At 56.7% G+C, this 15,805-nt stretch overlaps 1 protein-coding gene across 1 annotated transcript in view; it reads right to left on the bottom strand.

Annotated features, from left to right (window-relative positions):
• Mn1 (MN1 proto-oncogene, transcriptional regulator) overlaps positions 1–14,229 on the bottom strand; it is a 41,657-nt gene extending 27,428 nt beyond the window's left edge. The window contains 3 exon segments of the mRNA XM_028859114.2: positions 9,782–11,997; positions 11,999–12,684; positions 12,686–14,229. Of these exon segments, the coding sequence (XP_028714947.1) occupies positions 9,782–11,997; positions 11,999–12,684; positions 12,686–13,567 (3,784 nt within the window). The 5' untranslated portion in view covers positions 13,568–14,229.
• Between the last annotated feature and the right edge of the window lie 1,576 nt (positions 14,230–15,805).

Genomic DNA, 15,805 nt, shown 5'->3' with positions numbered 1-15,805 from the left:
CATCATTCCAAATGCTCGCTTTCTCAGAGCCTCGAGTTCACTGAAGGCTGGCACAGCGCCAAGAACACTCAGGCTGGGCCTGGCCGTGCAAAGAAGAGGCCTTGGAGGAAAAGGACGGGTGAGAGTCAACGCAAGCGGGGACCTGGGGGGCGGGGGCTCAGGAAGATGTTGGCTCAAGAATTGCCATCGCCTAACCTGGCTTCACAGTGGCAGTCGCTTTTAAAGTGTGAAGTTTTCAAACACCACCTTAGAGACGGGCGGGTCTCGGGGAGCCTGAGGACAAAGAGAGGGGCAGCAGCTGAAACGCCCACCACCAGCATGACATGTGCGTCCTGTGGAGTCAGTGTTCAGAAGGGCTCTGGTCAGTCTGCCATCTTCCCTCTCTTCCCGGCTTACGAGGCCTCGGCATGGTTTCCCTTCCTTCTTTGGAAATCGACCCACACATTTCTGAAGTTACACACACGCACCGAGGCCCACATGCCACCATCCCCACTGCTTGGCACAGCAGCGGGGTGATACTGGGAGCCCCGAAGCACCGTGAGATGCCTCGGCTCAGGGTCATGTCTTCCGCCTCCCAGTCTTTTAGGAATTAATGCTCAGAAAACTTCCCAGGGTCCCAGGATGGAAGCATTGGAAGGGGCCAGGCTCCATGGCTGCCTCCAAGGCCCTGGGTAGCGGAAACAACTGAATAACTAACTACCTTCTCTCCAACAGGGCACAGCTGAGGGCCACTCATCCCCTCTTCCCAGCTTGTGAAGGGATGGGAGGTATTCTTCTGTGACCAGTGACTGGTCTCCTCCATTAATGCATACATGCATGCATACACACACACACACACACACACACACACACACACACACACACACACACACATCAAACCTCACACAAATGCTTCTCATAAATCAAACAAAATAAATGCTTATTAACTAAACTGAGCCAAAACAATGAAATACACAAGGAAATTCACCAGCCCTTTCCCAGAGGCCCAGCAGATAGTCAATTCAGCAAAACCTGATCACAACAGCATCGGTGAGCCTCTACCTCACACTGAATGGGGCCAAAACTTTGTCTGAGCTTCGAGGGGCAAAAATTATCTTTTCATTTCCTTAGTAAGAGTTCTCAGGCCTGAGCTGAGAAGGACACAGACAGATACAACACACACACAACTCATATATGTGCCCAAAACACAACCCATGGAAGATGCCCAGAGCCTGGATCATTTAGAAATAGTCACAACATAAGGATCATGCAATCAATCGCTCCCCTTCAGAAAAACCAAATGCCAGCCTCTCTCGACTCAGCCATTAGCCAGCTAAGCAACAGTCGGCTGCGGAGATGAAAGGCCACTTGTTCCAACCAGCCAGGCCCTTCACCAGGGCATGACGGTTCCTAGTCCCTGAAAGGCCGAGCATATGTCTCTCTCTGCCGTGGCTCCTTCCTATACCTGGCTTACCCCAAGTCAGGAAATGTCCCTCCTGCTAAATCTGTCACTAATTTGAGTTCCCTCTTGCCTTACCATTCAGAAAAAGGATGAAAATATCTACTGAGTGGGAAGCCAGTGAGGGTGTGCTGGTTCCTCAAACTGTGATGGACCTGCCACGGGGATTGGAAAAGGCAAGACCAGCTCACTTGGTCTCCAGGGGAAAAGGCACAACCCACCCCCACCCCATTGTCCCCGGCTCATGGAACGACCCCAGCACATCCTCAAATTTCACTGCATCATAGTCTTGGCTAGATAGACATTTCTGTGGCTCAACCCACCCAAGGCTGTCTGCGGTTATCACCACCCTGTGCTGGTTTGGCAGCTCACTGCTAACAGACCTTCCAAGCAAGACCCTCCGAATCTATGTCCTCCTACACCTATGGCCCTGTGGGGAAAGCTTGGCTCTGTCATCTGAGATAGCCATGTCAGTCTCCAAGCAATCCCCACGTCCCTGCCTTGTCCAGGAGGCAGAAATGACTCCTTGTTAGAAATTCTTTTCCACATCTAAATCTTGAGATACAGTAAATAACACTGGACTCTTAGGGTACACCCCCCATCATCTCTATGGCAGCCACTCCTCCCACCTAAGAAAATAAGCTGTACCCCAGTTTTCCAAATTGGGAAAGGCTGTTTCTTTCTCCCTCTTTGCCTTCTGGTTCCTGAGACAGGGGGGCACCCACATCAGGTAAGCCTTAAAACAGTTGAGAGTTCTCAGGCAGGAAAGGACCCATCAGCTCTCAGCAGATTCTCAGCCTAGCCTAGCTTCCTCTGTAGGCTGCTCGGAGGTCTCTGCAGCCTCACCCACCTCCGCTGATCTAAGAGATTGTCAGAAGTATCTTATTCCTGGTGGTCACTGTCAATCATTTAACAATGCTGTGTTCCAAGATCCAAGGACGTGACAGTAACTAAGAAAGGTCCTATGCCCTGTGCCCTGAATGACTAAAGGAGTGTGTGTGTGTGTGTGTGTGTGTGTGTGTGTGTGTATGTGTGTGTGTGTTGGGGGGGGTGACATGAGCACATGCATGGAGGAATTCATTAACTGTCACCTCACATTCCAAGAACTCCCAAATACAACCTGGAGAGCTAGACAAAGTATGCTGGGGTCCCCAACTTCAAGACAGACTCATGGCCCCAGTCACTCTATGTGAAGCCCAAGGCATCAGAAAAGCCAGAACATCCTGTCGGGGGGGGGGGTGGGGGACAAACAAAACAACAACAACAACAAAAAAAAACCTTTCCCATGCCTTAGGGTCAAAGAAACCCTTTCTGCCCCAAGACCCTTTACATACATATCAGCACCACAGAGGGAAAAGTAATTTTAAATCCTGGAGCTCAAACACAGGGATGGGCCACTGGGTTGTTGCAGGCCAGCTGAGGGAAAGGGGGCCAGAGTGAGAGGCTCCGGAGTACCTCCAAAGTCAGTTCACAATTCCTCCAAAGCCTTTGAGATGGGGGGGGGGGGGTGAGAGAGGTTCTGAAACACAGTTCTCCTCTGAGTGAACGCACTGAGCTTTCCGAAGACCCTCGAAGGTGACATGTCCCCACCATGCTTTCCCAGCTCACTTCAGCTCACTCAGAGCACATGCCAGCCCAGGTAGAGGAGACCCAAACCCTGGACCAGCGGCTGTCGGGGCCATCTGAACCCTGGGATACGCGTCTTTGTGAAGAGCCCAGAACTCTCCACAGAAAGGGCCAAAAAATGGGAAGAAAGACGGAGCTTTCCGGTCACACAGCTGATCCACAAGCTAGAGGGAATGTGGTGCCGAACCCCGACGCTGTAAGGCAAGACTGTGAGAGTCTACTTCTGCCGCCAAGGATGCGGGCTACATTGGGCTAAACTGACCGGGTGTTTTTACCCGTCTTTTTCAGAGCAGTTCATTTCATGTAAGATGTCTCTTCCGGGACATTCAGAGAGAGCCAGCAAGCGAGTAGGAATGTGTTAAGACCTCCAAAACTGTTCAATTCAATCGCCTTCAGTTTAAAGGGCATTTGGGTCCCTCGGATGATGTATATAAATCGTGGAAGGATTCGCAGACGATCACTATAAAGGTCTCTCTCTCTCTGATCTCGCTCGGCAAGGGAACAGCAGTAATACAGACCACCCAGCTCCCTCAGCCCTGGGTGCTGGAGCTGGGATGGAGCCCTGCTCAGTAGGTTCAAGGGCGTCTGCAGTGAGACTGCTAGGTCGAAGCTGAAATGACTGGCGACTTGAAACAGCTACAAGACTCAGGAGAACCTGTGGTGCCTCCCGGACCTGGTGCTCCAGCAGGGTACCACTGCCTATAACAGGCACTCAGCTGGCCTCCCAAACCTCAACCCTGCTGATTTAAATGCAGATTTAAAAAAAAAAAAATACAGCAGGCCTCAGCTCCTTCTGGTCACAAGAAAATGAGTTTTTAAACCTGTTCCTCATCCAAAAAAATAAACCTCAACTCCACTCCCCACTTCTGGGCACATCCCTGTAGAATGTGGGCCCTGGGAAGGCCACACCCACAAGGCGTCCTGACATTCATACCCAACAGAACAACCAATTGTCCCGCAATGAGACTCGCAGGCCGTTGTCCCAGAGGAGACTGGGTATTGCATGCAGGCTCTTGGAAGATGGCAGGAAATGCTGGCCACCTTGGGCTGGCAACCCCTCCAGACAGATGTGTCAGGATCCCAGCAGCTGTGCTTGGAGCCTCATTCTGGGCTTCCGAGTCCCCAGAGCAGCTCAGTGTTGGGCATGTGAAGGGACTGCTGTGCCTTTGGACAGAGGGTCCCTGCAGGCTGAACCATGGCTAATTTGAAAGCCAGGCATCATCTCTGCCACATCATTGGTACCAAAAGATTTCAATAAAGGAGAAGAATTCCCATAAACAACCAGCAGTGTATGGTGCCCACAACTGGGTAAGGGGGGCGGGCATCACTGATTCAAAGATTCCTCCCCTCACAAGAAACCGGACGTGTTGAACTTATCTAGGAAGACTCTTCCCCATACCACATGCTCACACACAAAACCCAGCAAAGGGTGCAGGTGTCTATTGCTGAAATACACGGGTCTAAGGCCACCCACAGACCAGCGGCAGAGGGGGTTGTAATCAGGAGCTTCTGACACGATTGATTTTGAGATCTGTGCCCATGTAGTCCCTTCACGGAATCGGAACCTGTCAGCTGTGGCCACTGAGATGCAGATGAGCACACTTTTGGGAAAGTAGACTGGGGACAGCAGACAAGCTGCTACAGATCTGAGGGAAGCACACATAGACAGACGTGAGCCTATCAGGGTATCGGCAGACGCTGCACAGAGGCCCCCCAAGACTGGGCCGAACACTGAACCCCACTCTCTCCAGCAAGCCCCCAGACTACTTCATCTGGTCTCCGTGTGTATGAGGAGGCCAGGGAAACTCCTCTCCATCACACGCTAAGGGATCTATCAGCATGTCTGCCACGCGCAATCAAATCCTACACTCAAATCTATCTACCCAAGACACACCTAAAAATAGCTGCTTCCTAACAAACCTACCCTCACCAGACAGACGCCAACTTAAGTGAAGGTGAGGAAGGTGGACTCTTCCAGCTCTTCCTGGCCAAAGAACAAACAGAGAATTAGTCAAATAGGCTGGAAAGCAGGCAGGCGTGCTGGTTACGGGCTAACACACTAGCTGAGGACCCTTGGGCGAGGGAGGAGTTGGCCGTTTCTCCTGTTGCCTGCGTGTCCCCACACACTCCCCAGACATTTGATCCCATTATACAAAGCTGCAGGCTTTTCATCTCTAAAATTAGCCAAACAGAGGTAAATACAGTATTCCTAACTGACAGTATTTATCTCCTAAATGGTTTTGGCAAAGCAGATTGCTCCCTGGGCAAGGAACACAATCCAATGTTATTGTCACTCGAGTGGAGAGGAGCGGACCACTAGCGATTCGCTGGATTCCACAGCGCTGAGGAGCCCCTGATCCCCTCCAGCCAGCCCTTCCGCCCAGAGGAGAATGTCACTCCTCTCATTTCACCTGGTCCTCCAGCACGGGGTATTAAAGATGCATATTTTATATCAGGAGAGTGGATCAAGTAGCTTGTTGGTGAGGGCAGCTGTATTCTCAGGGCCGATTAAGATGCTTTGTAGAAATTTAAATACCTCTGTCAGGCAAACCAAATCATATCAGGAATCATAGAATTTCATTGCTAGAAAGAGAAATGAGATTAAGCCACCCACGCTCCTTTCCTAGAGCCCTCAATAAAACAGGAGTGCATTTCAACAGCCTCTCACTTCCGGTCTGAAGGGGCCTCGCAAGAAATCGAAATGAATTTATGTGAGAGAAGGCTATCACGAGGAATGGCCTTTCCATCAGCACGAGTTGTGTGTAACTGTAAGTAAACGGTGCCTACTGGAATGCACTGGTGCTTAAAATAAAAAAATAAATTTAAAAAACAACAACAGAAAAACGCAGGAGCAGAGACCATGGCAAGCTCAACTCCACGGAGCTTCGGCCCCTTAAAAATCCGTGGTCCTTTATTAATATTTAGTAGAAATGTATAATTGCAGATGTGTGCTACTTGGGGTTTTATGTTGGGAGGCGGGCAAGGAAGACAGGTTTATTACAGCCATGAAATATTAAACAAGCGTGGAAGAACAGTAGTTATATGCCCTTCACTAGCCAGGGAGTGGGCAGCCAGAGCACGGGCCGCACAAAGGGGGCCCCTATCCGCTTACAGTACCCTTGATTAGCACCTGAGGAGCTTGGGGTTACATCTTCTGAAGGCACAGAAGTCACGTGAAGGCGTGCAAACTGTGCTGGGTGACGTTGTAGAAGAATGGCCACCGCCGTGCCGGCTTACTTTCCCAGGGCAAGTCCAGATGAGACTTCAAAATTCTCTCTCTAGTGCAGGCATGATGGACCCAGGGCTCCATCAGCCAGGGCTTAGCCAGGACAAGCCTTGCCTCCTCAAGTCCGCCCTACATCCAACAAAACCTAGCATCCCGTTCCCGGCTTACCTAGTACTTCCTCAGCCCTGCCTGAGTTCCTACAGGAATACAGAGGAGCGTGCAATTGCAAAAAATGTCTCCCAAGTCTCTGTAAAACACACGACTTCCAAAGTTGGCGGGTGGGGCAAGGACTGGGTGGGAAGCACAGACAGGGCCAGCTCCACCTCACCGTCTGTGGAAGACCCTCTAGCCAGTGGGTTCAATTTGTAGGGCTACCAGCATAAAGAAGGAAGTTTGGCGAGAACAGACTAAGATCATGGAAAATTCCCGTCCTGAAAACCATGTGGGGCAAAGGACGAAAGAAAGCAGGTTTTTCCAAGTCGGTACCCACTACCTTCTATAATTTTTCCTCCCTGCGTGCCTTGAAATTCCCCCAGATCTACCCTATGCCTATTACACACAGGTAGAGGTCTGGCCAACAATCTTAAAAGCCACGTTATCCTCGCTGACATAACAGATGTCTGAACCACCTCACACTCAGGTCGGCTCACCCTGCCCTGTTCTCCAACTTCGTGCAGGAAGCATCGTGGGCAGAGAAGTGGAGTTTGCTTATGAAAAGGTATTTGTCTGGCTGGTTGAGAAGTTAGGGCCATGTCATCTAGAGAAGCAAGCTTCTCACACTCCTCATCACCATATGACCTTTGGCCTAGACTTTTTAGGAACTGCCATGGGCCCGTCAACCTTCTCCCCCTCCCACGGACCATCGACAGCCCTAATAACAAGCAAGGCACATCCCCGCGGCTCCGTACTTGTGACGTCCCCGAGACTTCTCCTTCCAGCATGGGATCACTTTGTAAAACACTGACTAGTAGTCTGTCATCTGAGCAGAGAATTCCAGAAACGGAGTTAATATTTAATCACATTAGTACTGGCATGTTTTACAGCGAGACAAAATAAAATATCATTACAGAAATGGCCTTTGCCTGAGAGGGTGGTGGAGGGAAACACTTTCTGGGCCGGAAGTTCAAGGCCCATCAGCCTCACTGGATATCTCCACATCACTTAATGGGACCTCAGGACTTTTAAGAAAATAGACTTTTTTTTTTTCTATAACTGCCCCCCTCCCTTTTTTTCTGACTTATTTCAAAGTGGCTCTTTCGCTGGTTGTCAGCCAGGGCTCTCAGAGGCTGACAGAAAGCTGTGTGTATTTATTTGTACAACCTGTACAGATGGAATTGTGGGGGTGTTATCATAATGAAAAGTTTAATCATCCTTGTTCACTGCCAGTAAGGGAGACCGGAGTGTCCCTATGAAGCCCCAGCTCGTAGCCCGAGCAGCACATTCATAAGCCTCATTTCCTCAAGCTATCTAGGGGACTGTCCTTCCCATATCAGAGCGCAGGACAAAGGGGGTCAGGTGGGTATCCCCCACCAGGCTCAGGAGAAAGCCAGCCCTTTGGGCCCCGAGGAAGTCTGTCTCCTCACATACAGGAGAGCTTTCCTCGAGTTTACAGGGTAAATCAACCCAAAAACAACTGGTACATATTTGACCTATGGATGGTACCGGGACATTGAAACAAGATTTAAAAAAAAAAAAAAAAAAAAAAAAAAGATTTCTGTATGCAGCCTGCACCTCTCACATTCAGCATGAGGTGGGAAGATACATTTAAAAAAAATCATTAAAACTCCAATATTTCTCCATCTAATAGAGTCCTTCTAAAGACTGGAAGGAGAAATACTAACCGGTTTTCTTTATTAGCTCTCTAATTTTTAAAAACTTTTCTCACCCCATTCTGACCAATATGTTTTTAATTACTGGGGTGGGGGCAGAGGGGGAGCCGTGCTGGACCAAGAGAAGTGATAGCACTAAGTTCTGTGCTGACGGACTATTGATCGGCTAGATCAGGATGTTATATACAAGAAAATAAGGGGGCAGCAGGAAACTGTGTCCAACTGCATTTTAAAAGCCCGAGCCGAGGGGAGCTGAGGGTCCCAAACTAACCAATTTCTGGCCTTGCCCGGGAGGAGTCTGTAGAATGCTGATGCCGGCCCGGTGTCTGCCGCGCATGCTAAACACCCGGCTTCAAATGAGAGCGTGCGTCTGGGCATCCCAGGCCGGGCAGTAACAAGGAACAAAGAGAAAAGCAGCCAGACCACACTCGTGAACCAGAAACCTAAGGAAGACTACCCAGACAGAGTTCCAGCACCCCCTCAGCTCCCACCCTCCTCCTCCCGAAGGGGGCCTGTCATATTTTCTTAAAACCTACCCTCCCGGATCCATACTTAAGACGCAGGAGGCTGTGGGAGGGTTCAGCAGAGAGCTGAAAAGGAGGCTAGCAACCAAGGGTACATTTTTTTTTTTTTAAAGACAGGCTTAAAATTGCCAGCCATGCCACGGGCACCGTGGTAATATTCTGTTCAGCAAAACCCAGTGATGCCACCTCGGACTTAGAAGCACTGTGGGGAAAGGAGGCGAAACGATGTTACCAATTTTCAAAAGCTACCAGCTGTGTTTCTGTAAAGAAAAAGGGAAGGAAAAAAAAAGCCCCGTCCTATAAAATGTAAACTTACTGTAGCCTGCTCATCCTTAGATTTAAGGGCCCTTGGACTTTCTACTGGCTCTGCCCTCCCACCTCACAGGCCTCCAGGCCTGGTGGGGAAGGGGTGGGGTGCTCAGAGTGCAAGAGACAGACCTGAGACCGGACATCTGTCACCAACGCCAAGCGAGATATTGACAAACGAAGGTCCTTTGTGTGTTAGGAACAAACCATCACATCCCCAAACACAAATGACGTCCTGAAGGAATGATGCGGTCACTACTGCCAGGAGGAAGCCAGCCCCAGCCCTCCTGCCCGGTGCCAAGCAGAGACACACCTGGGATGGTGGCGGTTGCCTCCAACCCTGGCGGGTCCCCAGGTGAAAGCTATTCCCTCTAAAAAAAAAAAAAAACAAATGTCCAATGAGGCCTGGCCTCTGGGTGACGCTGCCTACACCAGGGCGGGGACTTTGAAAAAGTATTGCCACCTAAGCCAACTCGGGCGGAGGGCTACGGAGGAAAGGGGGGGGCGGTGTAGCCAGGTGTCCTGCCGGGGAGGGGACCCAGAGCACCTAAGCAGCAGGGCTGAACCCTGGGGGCAGCAGGAGTCTTAGTGAGAAATGGGAAGGGCAGCTTCGCCAAGGCCTGCACCCCGAAAAACTCGGCTAAAATCGGGAGGTTAGAAGGCGTAACTACAGATGATCCTCCTCCAGAGGGGAAATCACCAGGAAAACCGAAATCTACCTGACAGCCCAGCAGGGTGCAGCCAGAGGGGTGCCTGGGTCTGTGGAGACGGAGCAGGCGGCCGGCCCACGCTAGGGCCGGCCCCAGAAAACAAGGAAGGCGGGTACATATACCTTCTTTGTTGTTGGGGTTCTGGGGCTTGGCCTTCTCCCAGGGCGCCAGAGTCGTCTTGTCCTCGTCGCCACCGTCCACCAGGGCCTTGTCGGGAGGCATGTACCAGGTGGTGCTGTGCTCTGCCATCAGGGAGTCCAGGTCGATGGTGCTCATGGCGCTCTTGACCGCCTCGGAGCAGCAGCTGCCCAGGTCGCTGCTGTCCCCGTTCTGGGCTCCCGAGGCCCCGACGGCACACTCGGCCTTTTTGGCGCCCTTGAGCCCCAGGGGGGGCTGGTCCTCCGAGATGCTGAACTGCTGCCTCTGCAGCTGGATCTGGGCCTGGAGGATCTCCAGGGGATGGATCTCGTCGGGGGGCGGCGCGCCGCCGCCGCCGCCGCCATTGCTGCTGCTCGTCGGGGTCCGGACCTGCTCCAGGCCTGGGGTGCTGGGGTGGCCGGTGCCCACGGCCCCACCGTAGCTGTCAGGGGTCGAGGTAGAGGTAGACAGGATGCCCAGGCCGAGGGCGGCGGCGGCAGCCTTCGGCGCGTGTTCCCCGGCCCCCACCCCTCCTCGGGGAGGGAGTTTGGGTGAGCTGGTGACCAGGGGGCTGCGGCTGGCTTTGGCCAGGGCGGCGGGGTTGTCGGAACTGGAGGACACTTCGTCCTCGTTGGCGTAACTCGTGCTCACCTCATCGGAGGCGAACTCGCCCACGTGCGGGGAACTGCCGTCCGATTTGGCTGTGCTGTCCAGGGACGCCATGAGGTCCGGCTGGTCCCCGAGGAGCAGCTCGGCTCCCTTTCCCCACGACGGCGACGTGAGGGCCTTCTCGTGGGGCGTGGGCCCGCGGGCCTCGTTCACGGAGCTCCCCGCAGCAGCAGCCGCCGCCGCCGAGCTGGGAACCTGCTGCTGCCCGGGGCTCAGCCCTGGTGCTCCCCCACTGTCAGGAACCGCCGCCGCCGCCGAGTACTTGTCGAAGAAGTTCCCGGGGCTCACGTGACCGCTGTCCCTTTTTCTGCGTCCCCTTCCCCGGCCACCGCCCCCTGGGACAGGCTTGCCATCGTTCCCCGATGTTGACTCCAGGGTATAGTTGGGGGAGAGACTGGTGCCATCCCCCTGGATGGGTGGGTTGGGCGGTCCTGAGGATTTAGAGCCGCCACCACTGGCCCCGGAAGGGCCTCCGGGTCCAGGGGCCCCAGTGGTCCCTCCAGGGAAGTAATCCGAGCCCGGGTTGCCGGCTGCGGCCGCGCTGTCGGGCTCGTTCTGGCTCAGTTTCCTCTTCCCCTCGGGTGGGTTCTTCTTGTTGAAAGTCACGTTGAGGTTGGGAGCACCCAGGCTGGCGATCATGTTCTGGCAAGCGGTGGAGAGCGCAGCCAGGCAGCTCTGGCCGAACAGGTTGTCCTTGGAGCTGGGCTTGTTGAAGGACCCCAACGACAGCGCGCCCAGTTTACTGGCCGAGTTGCGCTGGCTGGGCTGGAAATCCGGCTGCGGCGGGTAAGCTCCCCCGCCAGCGCCGGAGCTGCCGCTGCCCGCGCCCGCGCTCGGGGGCGAGTTCACGCCTGGGGCGCTGTGCGGCGTGGCCTGCCGGCTCCCTGAGCCAAATGGAAAGCCGGGCTGGCCCCCGAGAGCTGGCGCAGGGAAGTCCGGAGGCTGGGGCCGCCGCTCCGATGGAGCGTTGGGCAGTCCCACACCGGCCCCAGGCGACTGCAACTGGCCTAGGCTAGCCAAGCTGCCCCCAAACTGCAACCCCGGCGAAGCCAGCGCTGGCACGTGGCCTTCCCCCGGCATCCTCAGAGGCTCCTGCAGAGAGCCTCGAAATAGCACCCCTGAGCCACCCGGAGCAGGGGGAGGTGCCAGGCCAGGGTCGTGCGGGCCGCAGTCTGCCGGCAACCCCGCGCCGCCCATCCTCCGGGGCAGCAGGTCTCCGGGCGGGTGTGGACCCGGGAACCACGCGCTCTCCTGCGCTAGGTGGGGCGCCTGCTGCTCGAAGCCGCCCAGGCGCCCCGCACCCGCGCCGCTGCCCTCGCGTTCAAAGTTCGTCTGAGCCAAGCCGCTCACCGAACCTCCGTGGACCAGGCCGCCCTGTCCCACGTCCCCAGGATGGCCCAGCTGGGCTAGGCTGGGCTGTCGCAACCGCTGCTGCTGGTTCCGAGACGCCATCTGTTTAATTATGAGGGCCGCGTTCTGGCGTTGCTGTTGCTGCTGCTGCTGCTGTTGTTGCTGCTGCTGCTGCTGCTGCTTGTTGCTGCTGCTGCTGCTGCTGCAGAGACTGGTGGTCGGGACCTGGGTGCTGCAAGGGCGGTCCCGAGGGGAAGCTGTCCGGCACAGGCGGTGTGAACTCGCCTGGAAGGCCTGGGTAGGCAGAGGGGGAGAGTTGGTTGTCCAGGGCGCCGTTATGCATGCTGCCATTCCACGAGGCACAACGGTCCACGCCTGCGCTGCCCGGGAAGTCAAAGCGCGGCCTCTTGGCCACGTTCATGTAGGGGGGCGCGTCGAAATGCTGCAGCCTCTGGTTGGGCGCCTGCTGAGGAGGGGGATGCTGCATGCTGAAAACGGGCTCAGAATACGGGTGCATGCTCCGGTTCTCTAGCCGGTGGATGGGGTACTCGAACTGCGCGTGCTGGCTGGGCAGCATGGGGCCCCCGTCCTGCAGGCCGCCGCTGGGTGTGCCAGCTTCGCCCTGCTGGGGCCGCGGGAGAGCAGGAGGGCAAGAATTCTGTCGGACCAGAAGCCCGGGTGGTGGCGGCGGCGGCTGCTGCTGCTGCGGGGGCTGCGGCGGCTGCGGGGGTGGTGGGGCCTGCTGGGGAGGCTGCATTAACGGGTGCCGGGAGCCCACCGTAGGCTCCAGACCCACAGGCATCTTCCGGGCCCCGCCAAACCTCTCGAAGAATACTCCGTGCTGAGGTTGCTGCTGTTGTGGCGGAGGCCTGCGGTGGCTGGCCGTGCATTTTGGACAAACCCACCATGCCTGCGGCCCTGGGCAAGGTTGAAGCACCCGGGAAAGCGCCCCCGGGAACCTGGCGACCCGCAGCATAATGTGGCAGCTGCCCTTCGGAGTCAGAGGGCGAAAACATGTCAAAATGTCCTGAGGGCGGCTCGCCCGGGTAATTGTATTCCAGCGAATCTACAGCTCCTTGGTTCGTCACCCTCCGGGGCTCCAGACTGTGAGACTCCGAGCCGCTGGAGGCGGGCAGGCCGTGGAAAGAGGCAGCCCGGTTAGGGCTCTGGTCCAGCGGCAGGCACGGGGCAGGCACGGCGTGGCCCGAGGTGCCCGAACTGTGGAAGTCCGGGAGGTTTCCTGGTCGCTGCGGGCCGAAGCCCTCCGGCCCCTGGCTCTCCGCCATGTGCTCATAACTCTCTGCGAAGGGCGGCTGGCTGCCCAGGCCGCCCGCTGCACCTCCGTAGCCAAGCAGCCGGCCCCCGTGCAGACACGAGGCACCTGGGTCCGGACCACCGAAGTTGCCCCCGAAGTGGGGGTGATGCTGGTGCGGGTGGTGGCCTCCGGGGTGGCTATGGTGAGGCTGCTGGCCACCGAAGAAGCCATGCACAGGCTGCGCCTGCAGCCCCCCTGCGTGCAGCTCGGAGTGGCCGCGCGCGTGGAAGCCGTAGGGCTCCATGTTCAAACCCAAGATCGGGGGTTCACCCAGAGCGCTTATGGCAGGGTCCACAGGGCCAGGAGGGGGGCCGGCGTGGAAAGCAGGAGCCTTAAAGTGGGCGTTCATGTTCAGTCCGGCTTCGTTAAAGTTCCCCTCGCCCTGGCCAGCGTGCCGGCTGTTGATCTGGGGCTCGAACTGGTCCAGCCCAAACATACTTGGCGGGGGGCGGGGGGATCAATAGGGCATGACAGCCTGCTCCGCCGCGCGCCTCGGGCCAGCTACTCGCTTCAGCCGCGGCTCCGGCGCTCCGGGACGTTCTGCACCGCGCGCGGGGCGCAGCGCTCACCGCCACCGGGCCAGGCGCGCGGGCGCTGGCTGGGAGCTCTCCGCTGCTCTCCCGGAACCTCGGGATCTACCCAAGCGGGCCTCTCACGTCTTGTGAGGCCGCGGCGCCTCCTGGAGCCTGGTCGGGGGGCCCATGCCCCGGGCGGATGGCACGGCCGCGGGTGGGTATGCGGAAAGGAGACCTGGCGGCCGACGAGCTGAGACAAAAAGTTAAGTCGGGGGAGGGAAAGGGGCGGGAGAGCGGAATGATCACCTTCTGGAGTCCGCGACGCGGCGGCTGGGGCCGTAGGGGAGCCCTTTGGTCCCTCCCCTGCCCCGAGTCCCCGCGCCCGGGTCGCACGGGCTCCCGCACCTCCGGGCGATCGGCGGCGAATGCTTCAGCGGCTCGGAAGACAGGCGGCTCCGCTCCTCATCGCCGGTGCTGGCCCCGCAGCAGGAGATGCGGGCGCCGGAGCGGGAGCGCAGGCTGCGGGAGACGCGCGGCTCCGCGGCTCGGGCTCGTCCGCCAGTCGCCGCGCGAGTTCGCGGGCGTCTCAGGCCGCGCGCGGGCGGGCGGGGAGGCGTGGGGCCGGTGGTTCCGAGGCTGCGGTTCCCGCCTCCGCGCTCCGCGGGTCCCCTCGGACCCGGGAAGGGGCCGCGCGGGCGAGCTGGGCGCGCGGGGCGGGCGGGGCGTTGCGAGGTCCGGGCTCCCGCTCCGCGTCTGCCTCTAGCCGGCGCCGGGAGAAGCAGCAACAAGTTTTGCGTTTCAGCAATCCATTCCAGCCATTACCTCTGCACCAATCAGCGCCGCCCGAGCGGGCCCGGGGGCGGGGCTCGCTCTTAAGGTGGTCCCGGGTCCGGGCTGCGCAGGCCTGGCCACCGACCCGCGCTACTCCGGGTCCAGCCTACGGCGATGGGGGTGCGCCCTGAGTGCCCCCGGCTGGGGAGGACGCGAGCAGAGGGCTACGGCGGGAGCCGGGCTTTGTCCGCCCCTTCCCATTCACACTGTTCCCAACTCCCCACCCCCAACTGGAGCCAGCGCGACCTGCCGGGTGGGCAGGGGGCGGGGAGGTGGGCGGCGAGCTGTGCGGGGCGCACAGACAATGGGGTCGCCTGGCAGAGCCCCGGGACTCGCCAGGGAAAGTCGCTAAGTGTCGCCTGTGCTGCAGCCCGGGGCGGCGCCCCAGGGAGCCGGCCCTGGGAAGTTCTCGATGTGATCGCCGAGGGGGAAACACGAAGTAAGGTTGCTTCCCGGAGCCGGGACTGGTTTGCTCCTTCCCGAGTCTCCCACCGTCTGCGGCTTCCGGTTCTCTGCCTCTGGTTCCACCGGGAAGAAGCCACGCACATTCGGCCGCTTTCTGAGGACACTTTGGGTGAGCCCGGCGCGGGAGCAGCGAAGCGAAACAATGCGGAACCCGGAGAAGGAGCGACGCGCAGAGCGCACACAGGGGGGGCCGACACCTTGCGGCGGCCACAGGCGCACAGGCCCAGGCCCTGGAGGGCGCGAAGTCGGACTCCTTAAGAGATCAATTAAACTGAAGAGGTCAAGGGACGGAATTGGATTGTGATACTAAAATCAATAGGAATAATTTAATATCTGCCCTGTTTCCTATGAAATATTTATCCCAATAATGTTAGTTAAAATGTTTAAATCTTCCTAATCCTCACGGAGGCTGAAATCTGTCTTGCAATTAAAAGTTGGAAGTTGGAGGTGATGGGAGGTGGAGGTGTTTATTATGTGGACGCGCGCGCACCCTCGCGCCAGCACGCGTGTGCGTGTTTTCCTCTCAAAGCGTAAGTAGGGGAGGAGGGGCAGAAAGGCCTTTAATTTTCCTTGCCATGAAATAAAGCGAGGCAATTTTGCTGGCAGGCCAGGATTCTTAAAAGAGGAGGGGGAAAAGGAAAAAAAAAAAAAAAAACTTTCGTTGAAGTGCCCTGATATCGCTATTAAATCTAAATAAAATTAAGCATGGTGTATAAAAATGCCTTTTCCCCCCACAAAAGAAAGTGTTTATCGCCCAAGTCTGTCTAGCGTTTGCTAAATTACGCATGAAATCTGAAATGAAATAAACGTTATAATAAAACCAACCCGGAGCCCTTTTTATTTAAAAACCTCAGATTAAGCAC

Source organism: Peromyscus leucopus, chromosome 23 (genome assembly GCF_004664715.2).
Source record: "Peromyscus leucopus breed LL Stock chromosome 23, UCI_PerLeu_2.1, whole genome shotgun sequence".
Lineage (NCBI taxonomy): Eukaryota > Metazoa > Chordata > Mammalia > Rodentia > Cricetidae > Peromyscus > Peromyscus leucopus.
This window is presented reverse-complemented; position numbering and strand designations above follow the sequence as displayed.